Here is an 18,374-nt window from a genome sequence, read left to right as displayed (position 1 = left end):
TGCTGTGAGTCAGAAAGCCATAATTCCATCATCCAGGACAATTCTGATTATGCTGGCTGGAATGCTGCACTGCCTGGGAGAGTGAGATGGGATGGGGGGCTCTGGAAAAGCCAGGAGAGCTTGGTCCCATGCTAGGAGAGCTGACTGCATCCTCACCTCCATCCTTTCCAGATGATGTGGGACAAACCTGCTTCTTGTCTGTGTGCCTCACACACATCACAGGTGATTTAAGCATTACTTAAGGACTGAGGGCTGGGTCTCTGGATGAGCAGCACTCTTTTCTTTCTGGCTTTCATCCCATTTGAGGGCCTAACAGAGCAGTGACAGGCAACAGTGAGCTCTGGATGCCCTAAGCAGCAGCTGCTATTCCCCAGACCTTCCCTGACCTCTCAGATCCCTGCACTGCCTGAACAAACAACCTCAAGAGAATAACCCAGAGCTTAGAGGATGACTCTGAGGGATGAAGAACAGATCCTGTTCTCAGGAAAGTTTGAGTAGAGTCCTGCAGCAGAACCTCCTCCTGGAAACAGCTCAGCCCTGGGTCAGCTGTCTGGGATGCAGCCTGGACTCAGAGGAATTTGGCAAGATAAAAGGAACTGGGATTTTTTTTTTTAAGTAAAGGGGTGAAACATGCAAAAAGGGTAGAAGCAAACCAGCACCAACTGTTAGAGGCAGCAGGAGGCCACAGAGCAGGCAGGCTCTGCCCAGCTCCATGCTGCAGCCCTTGGAACCAGCTGGGTGAGTCTCAGCTGTCTGTTACAGGTGGGGACAGGCAGACACAGCCCAGCTGACAGCCTGGAGACCCAGCTGCACACCTTTAACTCCTGCTGACTGAGATGGCCACGACCCAGGAGCATGCCTCGGATGAATTTACCTGCACAATTCCCTGTTCCAGCAAAAGGGGCACAGGGCAGCACCTGCAGCAGGTGACAGAGGCCAAAAACTTCCCTGCCACATCCTACTGCCACTCTACCCAGGACACAAAACTGGAGAAAACCAGGCATGCTTGCAACACAGCACACTGGGAAAATTAGTCATCACTGAAAATGATGCAAATATCCTACCCAAAATGAATGCAGTGAGCACGGAGCTGTCATTCTAGAACAGACAAAACATGACATTGCTTCAGGCAACAGAAAGTAAGGTCCTCAGGGTGGTTCCAAGGCAAGGGGAACCCTCCAGAGCAGAGCAGGGAGTGAGCCAGGACTCCCTGGGCTGGGGCTCACCTGAGTTACTCCGGTCATCCACGTGTCTGAGGTCATCAGCTGCATCAGGGGACTGCAAGAGAAATGGGAAATGTAACACCTGTGCCCAGGGATGCCTCCCTGCACCTTCCCATGGCCCACAGAGGGGACAGTGCCCAGTGGGGACAGTGCCCAGAGGGGACACTGCCCAGCAGGGACACTGCCACAGAGGGGACACTGCCACAGAGACTCCAGCTGGAATCCCTCGTGCCTGGCTCAAGCACCCACTGCCTGGCCTGTGTGCAGGAGGGGGAGGAAGAAACACAACGCACAAAGTGTGAAGAGGGAAGAAAAAGGCTTTAAGCTGAAAGAGGGGAGATTTGTGTTGGATATGAGAGAGAAATCTTTCCCTGTGGGTGGGCAGGCCCTGGCACAGGGTGCCCAGAGCAGCTGTGGCTGCCCCTGGATCCCTGGCAGTGCCCAAGGCCAGGCTGGATGCGGCTTGGCCTGGGACAATGGAAGGGGTCCTTGCCCATGCCACAGGGTGGAATGGGATGGGATTTAAGGTCCCTCCAAACCCAAACCATCCCAGGATTCTGTGAACTATTGCACCCAGAGAGGCCCACAGACAATTGCCTGAGGATTTGGAGGTGCAGACTTCTCAGCTGTATGCAGAGCCAGTGCTGCACCTGGGGAAATCTGGGGGGTCTGGAGCTGCCACAGGGCTCAAGCAGCCAGAACCCCAACTCGTGTGGGACAGAACTGGAGGGGGACACATCCCAAAGGAAGGCACTCCAGGAAAATGAGGAATGACTTCCAGGAGCAGAGCAATACCACAAGGGACAGGAGCCAGTGAAGAACAGACACCAAGTAAAGCAAAACTGCCTGAGAATCCTGACAGCCAGCCTGTCTGGAGTGGCACACCTTTGTGTCCCCACAGTGAGGTGAAGCCCAGTGTGGCAGTGCTTGCTGGCTCTCCACACATGGAATCTGCTTCATGGTCTGTATAAAAAACTAAAAAACCCACCTAAAAGCGTTCAGACACAAGGTATCTGCTCAATTCAGCTGTCACAAATGCCATCAGGGACTGACTGACCCAGGCAGTTACAGCTCCCAGCCCTACCAGATTGGCTCCAGTGGCCCCCAGAGCAGGGGCCAGGGGTCAGGATCACCTCCAGAGCTGGCAATCCATGACTAAACAGCTTAAACCAGCCCATTTGAGGAAGGAGAAGCACCTCACCATGGCTTTCACTCTCAGAACCAGGTGTTGACTCCACAGCTCACTGCCAGCAGAACTACAGCTTGAGAACAGGCATCCAGCTGCTCCTCAGGCAGGACACCAGGCACAGCCCAGCTGGAAGTTCACATCTGCTCCAATTTGCCATTTGCTAGCCATCATTTCTGTAACTTTTTCTTCCCTTTAGTTCTCATCTTTCACTTAAAAATATTTCAGGAGCCATTCTGGTGAAGATGCAGATGTTTTCTATCTGCAAAGCTTTTGTCATTTATTTTAAAACCATCTGGACCAACTTTTTCCTAATTCCTCTTGGCTGAAGCCTCCAAAAAACCCTCAGTTTTCAGCAAGACTGGTGTCACTGCCCCTGCACAGCCCTCTGCAGAGGGCTTCTCCAAATCCCTCAGCCTCAGCTCTTCCACCAAACCAAGCCCTGAGCTATCCAGAGGTGGCTCAGCATGCAGTTTATACCTGGATTTCGTAAACAGGTTTGGAGGAAGGAATAGCAGCAAATTCCCGGTAGTCAAACTTCTTTTCAGACAGTGACTAGAAGGGACAGCAGAAGGGAAGAAACAGAGAAGAGAGAGTGAGGGAGAAGAAGGGATGGAGAGGCAGCAGCAAGCTGAGCAATCTAAGCAGAGATCCCAGCAGAAGCAGAGGGACATCCTCAGGGAGAGGCAGGAGCGCCTGGACAGAGCCTGGGATGTGGGGCATCCCTGGACACTGCCCCAGGAGCTCTCCTGGTGGCAGGACAGGGGTTTGGAGTCACAGGGGAAACACCACGTGCTCCATTGAAATGCTAGTGCACACCAAGTCAGGTAGGAAAGCTGGTTTTGGGGGGAAATTCATGGCAAGACTTCTGATAGCCAGAGCAGAGTCAGAATTTCAACCCAGGGCAGTGTTGTGGGTGACCTGGCAGGACAAGGCTCCCTCTCTGCTGCTGCTCCCCCCTGCTTGCCCTGGTCTGTCCCACCAGCTCCTTCAGTGCTGTGCAACAATGGCCCATGGCATTTACTCAGGGCTAACAAAAGGAAAATGCTGATTGCAGCTGAAGGTCGGCCTTGTGCTCTCGAGGAAATGCATGGCCAAAGTCCCTGAAGTGAAGTGAATGGCTTTCTGAACCAGGGAAAGGCCTTCTGAGCATGGGGAAAGGCTTTCTGAACCAGGGAAAGGCTTTCTGAACCAGGGAAAGGCTTTCTGAACCAGGGAAAGGCCTTCTGAGCATGGGGAAAGGCTTTCTGAACCAGGGAAAGGCCTTCTGAACTGGGGAAAGGCCTTCTGAACTGGGGAAAGGCTTTCTGAACCAGGGAAAGGCTTTCTGAACCAGGGAAAGGCCTTCTGAACTGGGGAAAGGCCTTCTGAACTGGGGAAAGGCTTTCTGAACCAGGGAAAGGCTTTCTGAACCTAGGGAAAGGCTTTCTGAACCAGGGAAAGGCTTTCTGAACCTAGGGAAAGGCTTTCTGAACCAGGGAAAGGCTTTCTGAACCAGGGAAAGGCTTTCTGAACCAGGGAAAGGCCTTCTGAACCGGGGAAAGGCCTTCTGAACCAGGGAAAGGCCTTCTGAGCATGGGGAAAGGCTTTCTGAACCAGGGAAAGGCTTTCTGAACCTAGGGAAAGGCTTTCTGAACCTAGGGAAAGGCTTTCTGAACCAGGGAAAGGCTTTCTGAACCAGGGAAAGGCCTTCTGAACCGGGGAAAGGCCTTCTGAACCGGGGAAAGGCTTTCTGAACCAGGGAAAGGCTTTCTGAACCAGGGAAAGGCCTTCTGAACCGGGGAAAGGCCTTCTGAACCGGGGAAAGGCTTTCTGAACCAGGGAAAGGCTTTCTGAACCAGGGAAAGGCTTTCTGAACTGGGGAAAGGCTTTCTGAACCTGGGAAAAGTTTTCAGAACCAGGGAAAGGTTTTCTGAACCTGGGGAAAGGCTTTCTGAACTGGGGAAAGGCTTTCTGAGCATGGAGAAAGGCTTTCTGAACCTGGGGAAAGGCTTTCTGAACCTGGTGGAAAACTTTCTGAAGGAGGAGGTGAAGAACCATGGAAAGGATGATATCATAAAATAGGGAACAGAAAGCAGATGTCCCCTGGGAGCTGCAATAAAGGGGGGTGCCTCTGGCCAGGAGTTTGGCCAAATTTGACCCACTGACCCCTCACCCTTCTGTGCACCATGCAGCCAGGCTGGCTCAAGGACTGAGTGGGGACCCGCAGCTCCCAGCACAGCTGAGAAACCAGGGAACCCCAGGATTTAGGGAAGGTGACAAAAGCAAGCAGGAGAACATCATACCAGTCTTCCTGGGGAGGTGACGTTCCTGGGGCTGCAATCTGCAGGAGGTGACAGAAGAGCACAGTTAGTGACAAGCTGGCTGTGTGACAGTCACCCCCCAGCCAGCTCCTTCCTCAGCAGCATGTCAGAGTGGTGACACCACGCCGAGGGCAGGCCCTGCCTTCTGCCCTCCCAACAAACACCCCTTCACTGCTTTTTCAGAAAATCAGGATGTGGCTGTGTTCCCACCCTGTTCCCTGGAACCTCAGCTCTGCCCCAGGTGCTGTCACATGTCCTACAGCTGAGCCCCATCCCTGTGCTGTCCCCATGTGCCCCCAAGGACTTTCCAGCTGGGTGGAAGGAGGGAGTTGCTCCCCACAGCCCTGCCTGGGAGCAAGCTGAGCTCCAGGAGCCCTGCCTGTCCCCTGCAGCAGCAGCTGCTCTGTACCTTCCAGCCAGCTGGAAGGAGGGAATTGCCCCCCACAGCCCTGCCTGTTCCCTGCAGCACCAGCTGTTCTGTACCTTCCAGCGGTGTCGGTGACGGCGTCGGCGCAGGCGAGGGCGACTCTGCCAGCTGCTCCAGCGTGCTGCGCTTCTTCCCCTCCTTGGACTTGGCAATGACCATCTGGGCTTTGAGAGCATCCTGCTCCAGGGATTTCATCCTGCCTCAGGAACGGGGTGGGGAGGAGAAGCCATCAGTGCTGGTGAGGGGACAGGCGCTACCCGTGTGCACACAGGTGGGCTGAGCACAGGTGGGTGGAACAAAGCCCCGAGGGTCCCCGAGGCAGGCAGGAGGACAGCTGGGCTGGCTGCCATCCCAAAACACACATGGGACCACATGTGTCAAACACACAGAGCCTGAAGCTATGGATCAACACACTGAGAAGCTGCGGGCAGCCCCAGAGTGCCACACAACAGGACAGTGACCCAAACTGGGGACAAAACTGCAAGGATCACACGAGCAGGATCAGTCCTTGGGGGCTTTATTCTCCTCTGTGCTCCGTGTGCTGCACCTGAACCCTCCTCAGCCAGCAGGAGATCATGGAAGGCCAGGCTGGATGGGGCTCTTGAGCACCCTGGTCTGGTGGAAGGTGTCCCTGCCCGTGGCAGGGCGTGGAACTGGGTGATCTTTAAGGTACCTTCCAACCCCACTGGGATTCTGTGACAGAGCTGTGAAAAAGTGGGTCCAGCCCTCAGAGAAGTCTGTTCCTTTCTCCCCATCAGACAGCCCCAGCATCCCCCCTTGTTCTCTGGGCAGTGGACACCAGGGACCACTCCCACGTCCTCCTGCCCCAGGAGGCCCCAGTGGGGCACAGGGACACAGACAGGAGCATGCAGCTGTGGGGAGGGGCAGTGCACACCTGGATTGGCCTCCTGACCCAGGGATTCTCGAGGCGTGGCTCTGCACTGGGCTAGCCATGTGAGCTGGCCTGGCCCCGGGAGCAGGAGCCCACTGCCGGGACTGGTACAGCCTCCTGGCCAGGTCCTGCTCGTACTGTTTAACACTGTCTTCAAGAGCTGAGGATCTGAGGAGGAGCAGCAGGAGAAGGAGGAGGAGAAGGAGGAGGAGGGAGAGGAAGAGATGATGGTGATGAACATTGCAGCAGACAAGAACAGGAAAAGAAAGAAACAGATACAGGAACGTACCCTGGGGAGGGGAAATATGGGTCTGACACAGGGGCAGCCTGGGCTACACTGGTCCCGGATCTGATCCCACCCAACCCTGGCCACTGCTGAGGCAGCAGGAACCCCTGGGGGCAGTCTGGGATTGTGCCCATCACTCCCCACATCCAGGGCTGCCTTCCCGTGCGCTGGGAGGCACCAGGAACAGCTCCAGCCCCAGGGAAAGGCTGTGGGGTGGTCAGAGAGTGTGTGAGTGTGGGTCACACTGAGGGGGGTGGGCACACGTGGCACAGCCTCTCAGGTACACTGACCATGTATTCCATGCACCCCAGCTGGACCATGGGAAAGGGGAACACTATGGCCAAGCACAGGACACACATTTTGTCCTGGGACACTGAAGTGAGTGTGTCCCTAAAACAGTGTGTGTGTGAGGGAGGAAAACTGCCAAAATGCTGATGGGCCCGGCTGGGCACCTGCCCCAGGGTGTACACCACAGCCTCTGAACCTCCCTCTTCCCATGGGACATGGCCCTGGAGGGACAGGACACAGGGAAAGGCCTCCCACTGCCAGAGGGAGGGTTAGATGGGATATCCAGAAAAAATCCTTCCCTGTGAGGGTGGGCAGGCCCTGGCACAGGGTGCCCAGAAAAGCTGTGGCTGCCCTTGGATCCCCAGCAGTGTCCAAGGCCAGGCTGGACAGGGCTTGGAGCCAACCTGGGATAGGGGAAGGTGTCCCTGCCACAGCAGGGGGTGGAACCAGAGGAGCCCTAAGGTCCCTTCCACCCCAAAGTGTTCCATGATTCCATGACTGTGTGTATTGTGGGTCTCTGTGTGTGTCTGCACAGAGCACGGGGGTGCTGGGGGAAGGGGGCATCACACATCCTGGCAGGGCACTGATGGCACAGGGAGAACAAGGAAAGCCAAAGAAGGTGCAAACTGAGGGGTCACGAGTGACAGCACAGAGCAGAGAACTGGAAAGAAGCAGAAGACAGGAGATTAGAAAGGGAGGAACAAACCCAGTGGCACTTGGAGAGAACGTGGGTTGCTGGGGCTAAGCCCCCTCAGTGGGGCAGTGCAGAACTTCCCCTGCAGCACAGGGGCCCCTGGAGACAGGACCTGACCAAATCCCTGTGCCCATCCCAGAGCCGGAAAGAGGGGCCCTGAGAGCACTGGATCCTCCTGGAGATCCGTGGCAGCAGGGAATAGTCCCTCCTTGGCTCCCAGAAAGGAACACTGCAGTGACTGACTCCTGCCCAAAGCACCAGCCAGGCCCTTCTCCAGGAACTGCACAGAAAGCTGGGCCTTGGCACTGGAAGCAAAGAGGAGCTGAAGCCCTGGTCTGCCAAAGTTAAACCCAGAGGGGCTGGATCTGACAGCTCAGGCAGCTGAAGCCCTGGTCTGCCAAAATTAAACCCAGAGGGGCTGGATCTGACAGCTCAGGCAGCTGAAGCCCTGGTCTGCCAAAATTAAACCCAGAGGGGCTGGATCTGACAGCTCAGGCAGCTGAAGCCCTGGTCTGCCAAAATTAAACCCAGAGGGGCTGGATCTGACAGCTCAGGCAGCTTCTCCTTGACAGGCACTCTCTCCTCAGGAAGGCTCTTCTTTTGCTAGCCTCATTTTCCATGGACAAAACACACTTAAAAGAGTGAAGGTTTGGGATGAGAGATCTCTCTTCTGCCCAGAGTGGACAAACTCCTGGTGCTCCACACTCACTAACCCTCCTGAAGTGGCATGTGAAACTTTTACTGTGCCCTGAGCAGCTCCAGCCAAGTCCCAGCTGGCCCAAGAACACGGGCAGCTAAACAGCAACATTACAGGAGCAAATCACATCATCACATCACCTAAAAGCATCCTCTCCCCTCCCAGCATTTTCAGGTTTATCTGCTGGCAGCACCAAGCTCCTGGAAGAGCAGAGTCCCCAGACTGGAGCTGCACACCTGGGAGAGCAGCACGGACGCTGCTTCCCAGAGTCTGCAGGGGCAACATCCTGTTTCTCTTTCTGACACCCACCTTAAAAAACAAAGCTTCTATCACAGCATTCCTTGGACACATTAAGCTTGGGCATGAACCAGAGCTGACAGATCTCAGAGCCCTCCCCAGCATGTGAGGAACGATGGGGAAGTGAAGGCACAAGGGAGGGAAACCCGGCATGTCTCACTGGGAAGGGGTGGCAGACTGGGCAGTGCCCCTCTCCGAGCACAGGGACGTGGATTCCCAGGAGAGGCCTGGCAGGAGGTCCGAGGACCAAGAGTAAGTCTGTGCAGGATGTGTGATACTGTGGTGCTTGCACAGTGCCACACTGATGGCTGCTTTTGCACAATTTCACACTGACAGCTTTTCCTGAGACAGAGATGTGATTCCAGCCCTCCCCAAGCACCTGCAGCACAAGGAGCTTGCTGGTCTCTCCAACCTCATAAGGAAGGATATGGCAGAGCAAGGCAGTCCCTAAAGAGGCTCCAAGACCGCTGAGGGAGACTTTGGACAAAGACCTGGAGTGCCAGGACAAGGGGGAATGGCTTCCCACTGCCAGAGGGAGGGTTAGAGGACATCTTGGAAAATCCTTCCCAGGGAGGCCCTGGCACAGGGTGCCCAGAGAAGCTGTGGGTGCCCCTGGATCCCTGGATGTGTCCAAGGAGCACCCTGGGATAGTGGAAGGTGTCCCTGGCCATGGAAGGGGTGGGATGGATGACCTCGATGGTCCCTCTCCCGTGAACCACCCTGGGATTCTGTGAAAACCAAGCTCAGAGAAAATTCTCAAAGGCCCAGAACATCAGTCCAGCTCTCGCTGACGATTTGCTCTGCAGTCCTCTCGGAGCCTCCCTGGAAGCAACAGCCCCATGATCACCCATGTCAAGCACAAACACTGGAACTGCTCCCACTGATCCCTCCAGTCTTTTCTAAAACCCTGTCCTCTCTGGGCCTCATCCAAACCCAAAAGAGACATCTCAGACTGTCCTTTGAATGTCTCCTACAGGAATATCAGGAGAAGAAAAACTATCAATAGGAGCAGCCTGACTAATTTTTGGAAGGAATTCTACGACGCAGTAAACGTCTGGACTAGCTTCAAGTCTTAAGTTCTGAATTACGAAGTTCTCTTTCTTCCAGAACAGCTTTTAGTCACTCTTTCATGGCTGATGGAACAGCTCATGTGGGTAAGAATGGGAATGGCCAGATCCTGCCAGTGTCTTGGCTGCAGCAGTATTTCCAGCCCAGCAACACTGGAACTGTGAAATTCCATTGTTTGTTTCAGAAATGTGACCTTGCAGCTTCAGTGACCCCATTTCAAAAGGGTTACAAATAAGGTGGGGATGGTGTGCTGAGGGAAGGACACAGCCACCACAATGCTCATCTGGGCTCGTGTTCATGTGAGCTCCCCGTGTCCAGGGCTGGGCAGGCACTGGGGGAATCTGGAGCCCTGCCCCTGCCCTGTGCTTACAGAAGGGGACAGGCTCAGCCAGGCCACCAGTGCTTGGCACTGCTTGAACAGATCCTGCACAACCTCCCTCAACATCTGGCCTTGAAAGGGTCCCCTGTTCCCTGGTTTTACTCCTTTTGAGTCCCAGATGTGCAGGACCTGCCCTGCTGTGTGACAGGATCCCCCATTGCCCGGTTTTACTCCTTTAGGAGCTGCCCTGCTGTGTGAAAGGATCCCCCATTCCCTGGTTTCACTCCCTTTGGGTCCCTTTAGGAGCTGCCCTGCTGTGTGACAGGATCCCTCGTTCCCCGGTTTTAGTCCTTTGCTGTGTGACAGGATCCCCCATTCCCTGGCTTTACTCCTTTAGGACCTGCCCTGCTCTGTGACAGGATCCCCGTTTCCTGATTTCACTCCCTTGGGTCCCAGCCGTGCAGGACCTGCCCTGCTCTGTGACAGGATCCCCGTTTCCTGATTTCACTCCCTTGGGTCCCAGCCGTGCAGGACCTGCCCTGCTCCGTGACAGGATCCCTCGTTCCCTGGTTTTACTCCTTTGCTGTGTGACAGGATCCCTCATTCCCTGGTTTTACTCCCTGTGGGTCCCAGCCGTGCAGGAGCTGTCTTGCTCTGTGACAGGATCCCCGTTCCCTGGTTTTACTCCTTTGCTGTGTGACAGGATCCCCCATTCCCTGGTTTTACTCCTTTGCTGTGTGACAGGATCCCCGTTCCCTGATTTCACTCCCTTGGGTCCCAGCTGTGCAGGACCTGCCCTGCTCTGTGACAGGATCCCCATTTCCCGGTTTCACTCCCTTGGGTCCCAGCCATGCAGGACCTGCCCTGCTCTGTGACAGGATCCCCGTTTCCTGATTTCACTCCCTTGGGTCCCAGCCGTGCAGGACCTGCCCTGCTCTGTGACAGGATCCCCATTTCCCGGTTTCACTCCCTTGGGTCCCAGCTGTGCAGGACCTGCCCTGCTCTGTGACAGGATCCCCATTTCCCGGTTTCACTCCCTTGGGTCCCAGCCATGCAGGACCTGCCCTGCTCTGTGACAGGATCCCCGTTTCCTGATTTCACTCCCTTGGGTCCCAGCCGTGCAGGACCTGCCCTGCTCTGTGACAGGATCCCTGTTTCCCGGTTTCACTCCCTTGGGTCCCAGCCGTGCAGGACCTGCCCTGCTCTGTGACAGGATCCCCATTTCCCGGTTTCACTCCCTTGGGTCCCAGCCATGCAGGACCTGCCCTGCTCTGTGACAGGATCCCCATTTCCTGATTTCACTCCCTTGGGTCCCAGCCGTGCAGGACCACCCCGCTCTGTCCCGCAAGGGGCAGTGCCGCTCTGGCTCACCGTGCTGCCCTCCACATGGCCCGTTTCTCGGCCTCCAGGGCCCGGCGTTCAGCCGGGGACAGCTCCTTGTCCTGCCCGCCCAGCAGCTCGGGGCTCTGCATCCGCAGCCGCTCCTGGTGCCGCCGCTCGGCCTTGGCCGTGCGCACGGGAGCGCCGGGATCCGCCGGGCTCAGCCTGCGGAGAGAAGGTGACGGGGAGGCTGTGGGGCCTCCACAGCTCACCTGCCAGGCACTGGCAGCTCTGCTCCCCTGCCCGGTGCCACTGGCACAGGCTGCTCTGGATGGGGAGGACACAGGAAAGCTCCTCGCAGGGAGTTTCTGCCTGGACGGGGCTTGGACTGTCCTTGGAGCAACCCCCAAAGGACAGGGGGTTGAAACCAGAGGGTCTTGAAGGTCCCTCCAACCCAACCCATCCTGGGTTCTATGAAGTTGGTTCTGATCAGTTCCCCTTCCTGCCCCAAATCCTTCCTTTGCAGCCCCTGGCTGCTGAAAAGGGAGGAACTCTCCGGCCCCTGCCCCAGCTGCCCCACTCACCCCGACATAGAGTTGGTTCTGTGTTCAGGCTTGATCCCCTCCTCCAGGGAATTCCTCTGTGAGCTGTTGTTCTCACTGAGCTCCAAGGGCCTGGAAAAAAAACCCTGTGAGCTGCAGCACCACAGGCTGCAAAGGGTGGCACAGGTCCACCCCGAGAAAGCAACAACTGCCCCAGGGCCAAGTCACAGCCCTGCGTGACCACTGCTGTGAACACTCCTGAACATCCACATGAATATCAGAGCTCATTTCCTGCAGCTGGAGGTCAGCCAGCCACTAACACACACACACACACAAAAGTTTTTCCTCAGTTTTTCTAATAAAAATATTTGTTGGGCTTTCTTTTACTCTGCTTCTGCCCATCACCATCACCCTTCAGTCCCGGGAACCAGGACGTCACACTTGGCTTTGTTAGATGTGCTACAAAGGGATTTCAAACAGAGGAACCCAAGAAAGATTCACTTTGGAAACATTTGTCACCTGATTCTGATTTTATACCTTCATTAACAGATTAATTTGATTATTATAAGTTCTTCCATGAGATGGGCTATGGAGCTGCTCTGAGGACTGGAACCTGTCTGGGAGAGCTGGGGGTGTTCAGTTTATAGTGACACTCAGCTCTGATTTTTATTGCTCAGGTTTATTTTAATTAAATTTCAGTTTCTCTTCCAGCATGAGAAAGATTATTTCAAGACACACAACTTCAGTCCCTTCCACTGCCTCCCCTGCATTCAAGCATAAATAATAAGCAACTGAAAGTCATCTGATGGGTCCAGCCTTCCTGTTCTTCAGCATCCCATGTTCCAGGATGAGAACAGGAGGGATCAGTGGGACTTCCCAAAGAACCAGGGAGCTGGGTATGACTGCTTTCCTCCTTGGAGCTGCCTCAGCTCTGGAGGGGCAGGGGAAGTCTCAGGGTATTGTTATGAGAGAAGCTCCTCCACTGAGACTGGGCAGGAACAACAGAGAGAAATGAGATTGCACATGCCAGGGTGTGTTCTGCCAGTGACTGAAAAGTGTTTGTGGAGAGGAGACTGTCTGTCCCAAAGACTTCAAAGGCAGATAAGGACAGCTTCAGCTTTACTCCAGTGCATTCTGAATTTACCTGGAGCCTTTGAGAACCCTGTTCTCATTCTTCTGTTCTCTGCCCAAGAATTAGGAAAAAAACATCAAGGTAACCTGGAGGCCAAGTCCCAGAGAAGCAAAAAGCCTAAAAAAAAAACCCAAACCTGTTCTAGCATCACTTTATAGTTCAGCTTATCTTGAAGCATCTGTCTCTAAAAATCAACCTCTCTCCACACCCTGGGGCACAGCTGAAGGAGCTGCTCCCTGAAAAGAGCAAGTTGCAAAACTTGGCCTTTTCTCTGCTGAAGAAGAAATCTCGCCCAGCCCTCTCCCCTGAGAGCTCCTGGGACAGCTCTGACCTGTGGGTGGATCAGGGCTGCCTGCCCAGGGTGCTGTCTTACCGAGCTGCTGGAGCCTGGCTGCTCCTTCCATTCAGCCTCTCCACCTTGTACTCCACACCCTCGATGATGACGCTGGACTGCACGGCCTCAGGCACCTGCCTCGCCTCCTCATCCTCCTCAGCTTCCTCCTCCAGCAGAAGGGCTCGCTGCTGCTGCAGCTTGCGGGCTGCCAGGGAGACAGGAGCCAGCTGAGAGCACTGGCTGAACCCCAGGAAGGACCCCTGGGCAGGTTCTGACACTGATTCCCCCTAGGATGGGACCTCTGGGCAGGTCCTGACACTGAACCCTTCTGGGTAGGTTCTGACACTGAAACCCCAGGATGTGACCTCTGGGCAGGTCCTGACACTGAACCCCCTAGGATGGGTCCTCTGGGCAGGTCCTGACACTGATTCCCCCTAGGATGGGACCTCTGGGCAGGTCCTGACATTGATCCCCCCTAGGATGGGACCTCTGGGCAGGTCCTGACACTGAACCCCAGGATGGGTCCTCTGGGCAGGTCCTGACACTGAACCCCAGGATGGGTCCTCTGGGCAGGTCCTGACACTGATTTCCCCTAGGATGGGACCTCTGGGCAGGTCCTGACACTGAACCCCAGGATGGGTCCTCTGGGCAGGTCCTTATGCTTTTCATTCCTGCAAGTCTGGGCTGGTTTCAGTCCATCCCCTCTCCATGAACACCTCTGTTCCTCCACACTTCCACCAGTGCTTCAGATGAAATAAACTCTGCATCGTTTCCTCAGTCCCTTCCTCCTTATCCACCAGACTTCCATTCCTGGACACCCAATGCGCAGATTTCCAGCAGATTTCCCAGCGTCCTCATGCCTAAACTGGAAATTGGGCACAGCCTCTCCTGCCCTGCTCCCAGAGGGAAGAGCCCTGGGAGTCTGCATCTCCCCACTGGGCTCCTGCAGGAGCCAAGGCCTGGGTGCTGCTGCTGTGCCCCATGCACGGCAGTGCCCTGGGGACAGTTCTGCTGGTGAACACACACATCAGGACAGAGGAGACAGGAGCAGGCAGCTCTCTGGGGCAGGTGTCCTGCAGGTTACCAGTGCCCAGGGGTGTTCCTCAGGCCTCAGGAAAATCTAGGCAAGATTTTTATTAATAATTTTATCTGGCTGCAGGAGCTGAATGCAACAGTACCACTCTGCTGCTGATGCCAAACTGGGAGGTGCTGGTGACTCTCTCTGGGGCCATGAAGCCTTACAGGAGGGTCCACACAGGCTGGAACATTGGGCAACCATTAATGGCATGAAATTGAACCAGAGCAAATGCCAGGTCCAGGTATGATTTGGAGAGGAGTGGCTGGAGAGCTCAGTAAAAATGTTTTTGTCCACTTCACATTGTTCCTTATCATCTCCTAAAGCAACTATGGGCTGGACTCGGTATCTTTAAGGTCTCTTCCAACCTAGTCATTCTGTGAATTCTGGGAACTCTCAAGCAAGAGGAAATTACAACAAAAAGGAGAGCAGCAATTTAGCTCCTAGTGCAACCCTAAAGCAGCACCGTGAGCTCTGAGAGGTCTGAGCTCTGCTGCCAGTCCTGTGTGAGGGTGCCACTCACCTGGGTCTGACACAGCCCCCCTGTCTGCAGTGGCTTTACAAAGGTCACTCAAGTGTTTACCAGCTGCAGGCACGGAGCTGCTGGAGAGAGACCAGGGCAGGGACACTGGAATGCTCGAGGGCTGAAGCCCCTCTGCTCTGGAGGGAGAGCTCTGTGAGAGCTGAAGCGCTCAGCCTGGAGAAGAGGAGGCTGAAGGCAGAACTCACTGCAGCCCTGCAGAACCCAGAGGGGCTCCAAGAGACGTGGAGAGAGGCTGTGGACACGGGCTGCAGTGACAGCACAGGGCTGAGGCTTCCCACTGCCAGAGGGCAGGGATGGGTGGGATTTGGGAAGGAGCCCTGCCCAAGGAGGGTGGTGGCATGGGTTGCCCAGAGCAGCTGTGGCTACCCCATCCCTGGAAGTGTTCTGGGCCAGACTGGATGGGGCTTGGAGCCACTGGTCTAAGGCAAGGTGTCCTTGCCCATGGCAGGGGTGGCATTGAGTGGGTTAAAAGTCCCTCCAACCCAAACCATTCTGTGATTCCATGATACAGGACACCTTGAAACTACAGCACTTCCACCAACCCAGAAAGTTTCAGTGCAGCATCCACAGAATTCTTTAGCATTCACTTACTTCAAATTATCCTCAGGCCTTACAATAACCACCCATGGGCTTCTGGAAGCGCTGCATTTCCTTGGAAAGGAATCACTTAACAGGACAAAGCTCTGTGCATGCATTCCTACGTACCCTCCTCCTCTTTCATTTTCTTCAGGTCATCCTCCCCCACCAAGGACACACGCTTGGGAGGCTTGTCCAGGTGCTGCTGCTTCACCTCAATCTCAAAATACTTCTGCCTCTCACGGAAGGACCTTTGCTCAGGGCTGTGCTGTCCCCCAGGGCTGTGTGCGGCCACCTGCAAGAGCCACATCGCTGCCCATGGGCCACCTAGCCACACAGGCCACCTAGCCACAGCAGTGCCCACCCAGCCACAGCACTGCCCACAGGCCATGGGCACCATCCCTATGCCACCCCAACCCTTGCTCTGCCAGCTGCCCCATACTCTCCTCCCCAGCCCTCCCACACCAGGACCCCATCTCCCCATCTACACCCCCTGACTCCCACCTTTCTTCCAGCCCCAGAACTCACCTCCGAGGCCAGTTTGGTGTTTTCTGTGCTGCTCTGCCCAGACAATTCCTAAGAACAGAGAGAAACAAGCATGTTCTAAAAGGAGAGTTTCCAGCCATGTGCCCCAAGGCCAGAGGAGCTGACAGAGGTCCCCAAACTGTTCCAGAACTCACACAGGTTTAATAAGGTTTAGCAATCGTCAGGAAGGGGATTTATATTAAACTGAGGGTTAAACAGAACCAGGTGTGACAACTTCAGAAAGGGCAGAAACTGAAAGATGTGGGAAACAGGCACCAAACAGGAGCAGGGGCTGAGCTAGGGTGGGAGGGGGTTCACAGGAGCTGGCAGGACCCACTCACACTTTGCTTACATCAAAGACAAAACCACCCGAAATTTACTCCAAAGAAGCAGAGATGCCATCAGAAAGAATGAAATCTGTATTTACTGGGATGCATAACAGAATATCGGATGAACAGAACTACAGGGGGAGGAAACTGATCCACAAAATCTGTCTGTTAATCAGGAATCCATAGGGGTAAACTGAGAACTGCAAACTAGTTATGGAAAAGAAGGAAGTTTTACAATTAGACAAACTGAAATGACCCACAAAAACAGAGCAAGGAGATGACCTCTGGTTTTATCCAAACACACTCCAAAAACTAATTCAGAATTCAGAACTTGAGCGGATCTGCCTGAGAAACCTCCTACAACTCTGGAGACATCTGACCAATGCTCTTAGGCCCATGGTGGGTTTCTTGGAGGTGTCCTGAGCTGGACCTGATGATCCTTGTGGGTCCCTTCCAACTCAGAACATTCCAGGATTCTAGGATTCTAACACCCAAGGCTGCCCAGTTTTGCAGGGGGAAGTGAGGCAATGACCTGCAAGGCCTCAGCTAGCCTGGACTGTTCCAGGATTCAACTAGATGGCAGGGGAAAGGAAGAGTCCCAGTGAAGATCAAAATGTATTCAAAAATATCTCAGCACAGGTTTAGCCTGGCCCTGGAGTCTGGAATTTCAGAGTTCTTTTGCATGATTGTACATCAGTATCCCAATGTCTGGGGAGAACGACAATGTGTGAGATTCCATGAGCTTCCAGGACCTGACACAGACAGGACCCTGCCAGGATGAACACACAACACACTCCCACAGGACCTGAGACAGACAGGACCCTGCAGGATGAACACACAACACACTCCCACAGGACCTGAGACAGACAGGACCCTGCAGGATGAACACACAACACACTCCAACAGGACCTGAGACAGACAGGACCCTGCAGGATGAACACACAACACACTCCCACAGGACCTGAGACAGACAGGACCCTGCAGGATGAACACACAACACACTCCAACAGGACCTGAGACAGACAGGACCCTGCCAGGATGAACACACAACACACTCCAACAGGACCTGAGACAGACAGGACCCTGCAGGATGAACACACAACACACTCCCACAGGACCTGAGACAGACAGGACCCTGCAGGATGAACACACAACACACTCCAACAGGACCTGAGACAGACAGGACCCTGCCAGGATGAACACACAACACACTCCAACAGGACCTGAGACAGACAGGACCCTGCAGGATGAACATCTGCACCATCAACACTCCCACAGGACTCACAGGACCCCGCCGTGTCCCTCCTGCACAGCAGCTGTCTCTGGAGGACACACATCCCCTCCTGGCCTGCTCAGCCCCGTGCTGGTGTCACCAGCAGTGGTTACCTGTGTCCCCAGCAGGGGCTGGGACAGGGGCACTGCTGCGAAGGTCTTGTAGGCCTGCTTGACATTGATGGGCACCTCGTCAGGGGAGGGTGGCGACGGCGGCGATGGCTTTGGCTGCAGGGACAGACAGGAGGCAAAGGTGAGCACAGGTGGGGTGAAAAAACCTTCACCCACACAGCCCAACGCTTGGCCCGGAGAGCCTGGTGGGTGGGATATGGAAAGAAATAGGTCAGGGAACACGTAAGGAATCTGTAAGCCTTGGGAAGGCTGCTGCTGAACCCTGGGCAGGACCACCAGGAGCAGAGCACTGCACAGACACTGTACACAGCAGCACGAGGGTCACAGCCCGTTCTGTTCCATGGGTGCTGAGGGAATGGCACTTTTGGTGGCACGGATCTTCAGTGACCTGATGGGAACGTTGTGACAGATCCTCTGGCCAAGGGCACATTGCTGTCCCAGTCCTTGATGATTTCCACCCAATTCAACCAGCAAGTGCCAACCTGAATCAGGGTTTTTTGGGCTAGAACAGGACAGCTACACATTGACTTCTATTTAGGGCTGAACAAGAGTCCCTCTAGTGGAAGGTGTCCCTGTCTTTAAGGTCCCTCCCAACCCAAAGCAGATCCAGGGATCTGTGATGTGGAGATCTGCCTTTGATCTCAAATCTTCCTTTTGCAGAATTACACTTACTGGGAAACATCTGTTGGGGTCTGAGGGGACCTTCCTACTGCTCATCACTGTCTTTGCTGGTCCCTTCCTCACCCACCTTCCCTGTGACCCTCCTGCAGCACTGGGATGACCTGCTAAAGCATCACAGAAATTGAAGGGGTGGGGGGGGCAATGGCACCACAACCTCCTTCTCCTGGAAAGCAAAACCCCTTTAGCTGCTCGTGCCTCCAACCCTCCAGCTGCACTAAACCAGTGCCTTCTG

The 18,374-nt window shown here is 54.9% G+C and overlaps 1 protein-coding gene across 14 annotated transcripts in view; it reads right to left on the bottom strand.

Moving 5' to 3' along the window:
- The window catches only part of SCRIB (scribble planar cell polarity protein), a 107,400-nt gene that overhangs the window by 6,280 nt on the left and 82,746 nt on the right, over nt 1-18,374 (bottom strand). For 10 of the 14 annotated variants that reach the window (XM_053952415.1, XM_053952373.1, XM_053952386.1 and 7 more), the window contains 11 exons: nt 17,444-17,557; nt 15,732-15,779; nt 15,333-15,498; nt 13,048-13,213; nt 11,585-11,674; nt 11,052-11,225; nt 6,035-6,199; nt 5,196-5,335; nt 4,695-4,732; nt 2,890-2,964; nt 1,227-1,278 (listed from right to left, as the gene is read on the bottom strand). In XM_053952415.1, coding sequence (XP_053808390.1) covers nt 1,227-1,278; nt 2,890-2,964; nt 4,695-4,732; nt 5,196-5,335; nt 6,035-6,199; nt 11,052-11,225; nt 11,585-11,674; nt 13,048-13,213; nt 15,333-15,498; nt 15,732-15,779; nt 17,444-17,557 — 1,228 coding nt within the window. The remainder of the gene's footprint in view (nt 1-1,226; nt 1,279-2,889; nt 2,965-4,694; nt 4,733-5,195; nt 5,336-6,034; nt 6,200-11,051; nt 11,226-11,584; nt 11,675-13,047; nt 13,214-15,332; nt 15,499-15,731; nt 15,780-17,443; nt 17,558-18,374) is intronic. The other 4 variants (XM_053952406.1, XM_053952424.1, XM_053952384.1 and 1 more) reach the window with 3 other exon arrangements.

The sequence above is a fragment of the Vidua chalybeata genome, chromosome 1 (genome assembly GCF_026979565.1).
Source record: "Vidua chalybeata isolate OUT-0048 chromosome 1, bVidCha1 merged haplotype, whole genome shotgun sequence".
Taxonomy (NCBI): Eukaryota; Metazoa; Chordata; class Aves; order Passeriformes; family Viduidae; genus Vidua; species Vidua chalybeata.
This window is presented reverse-complemented; position numbering and strand designations above follow the sequence as displayed.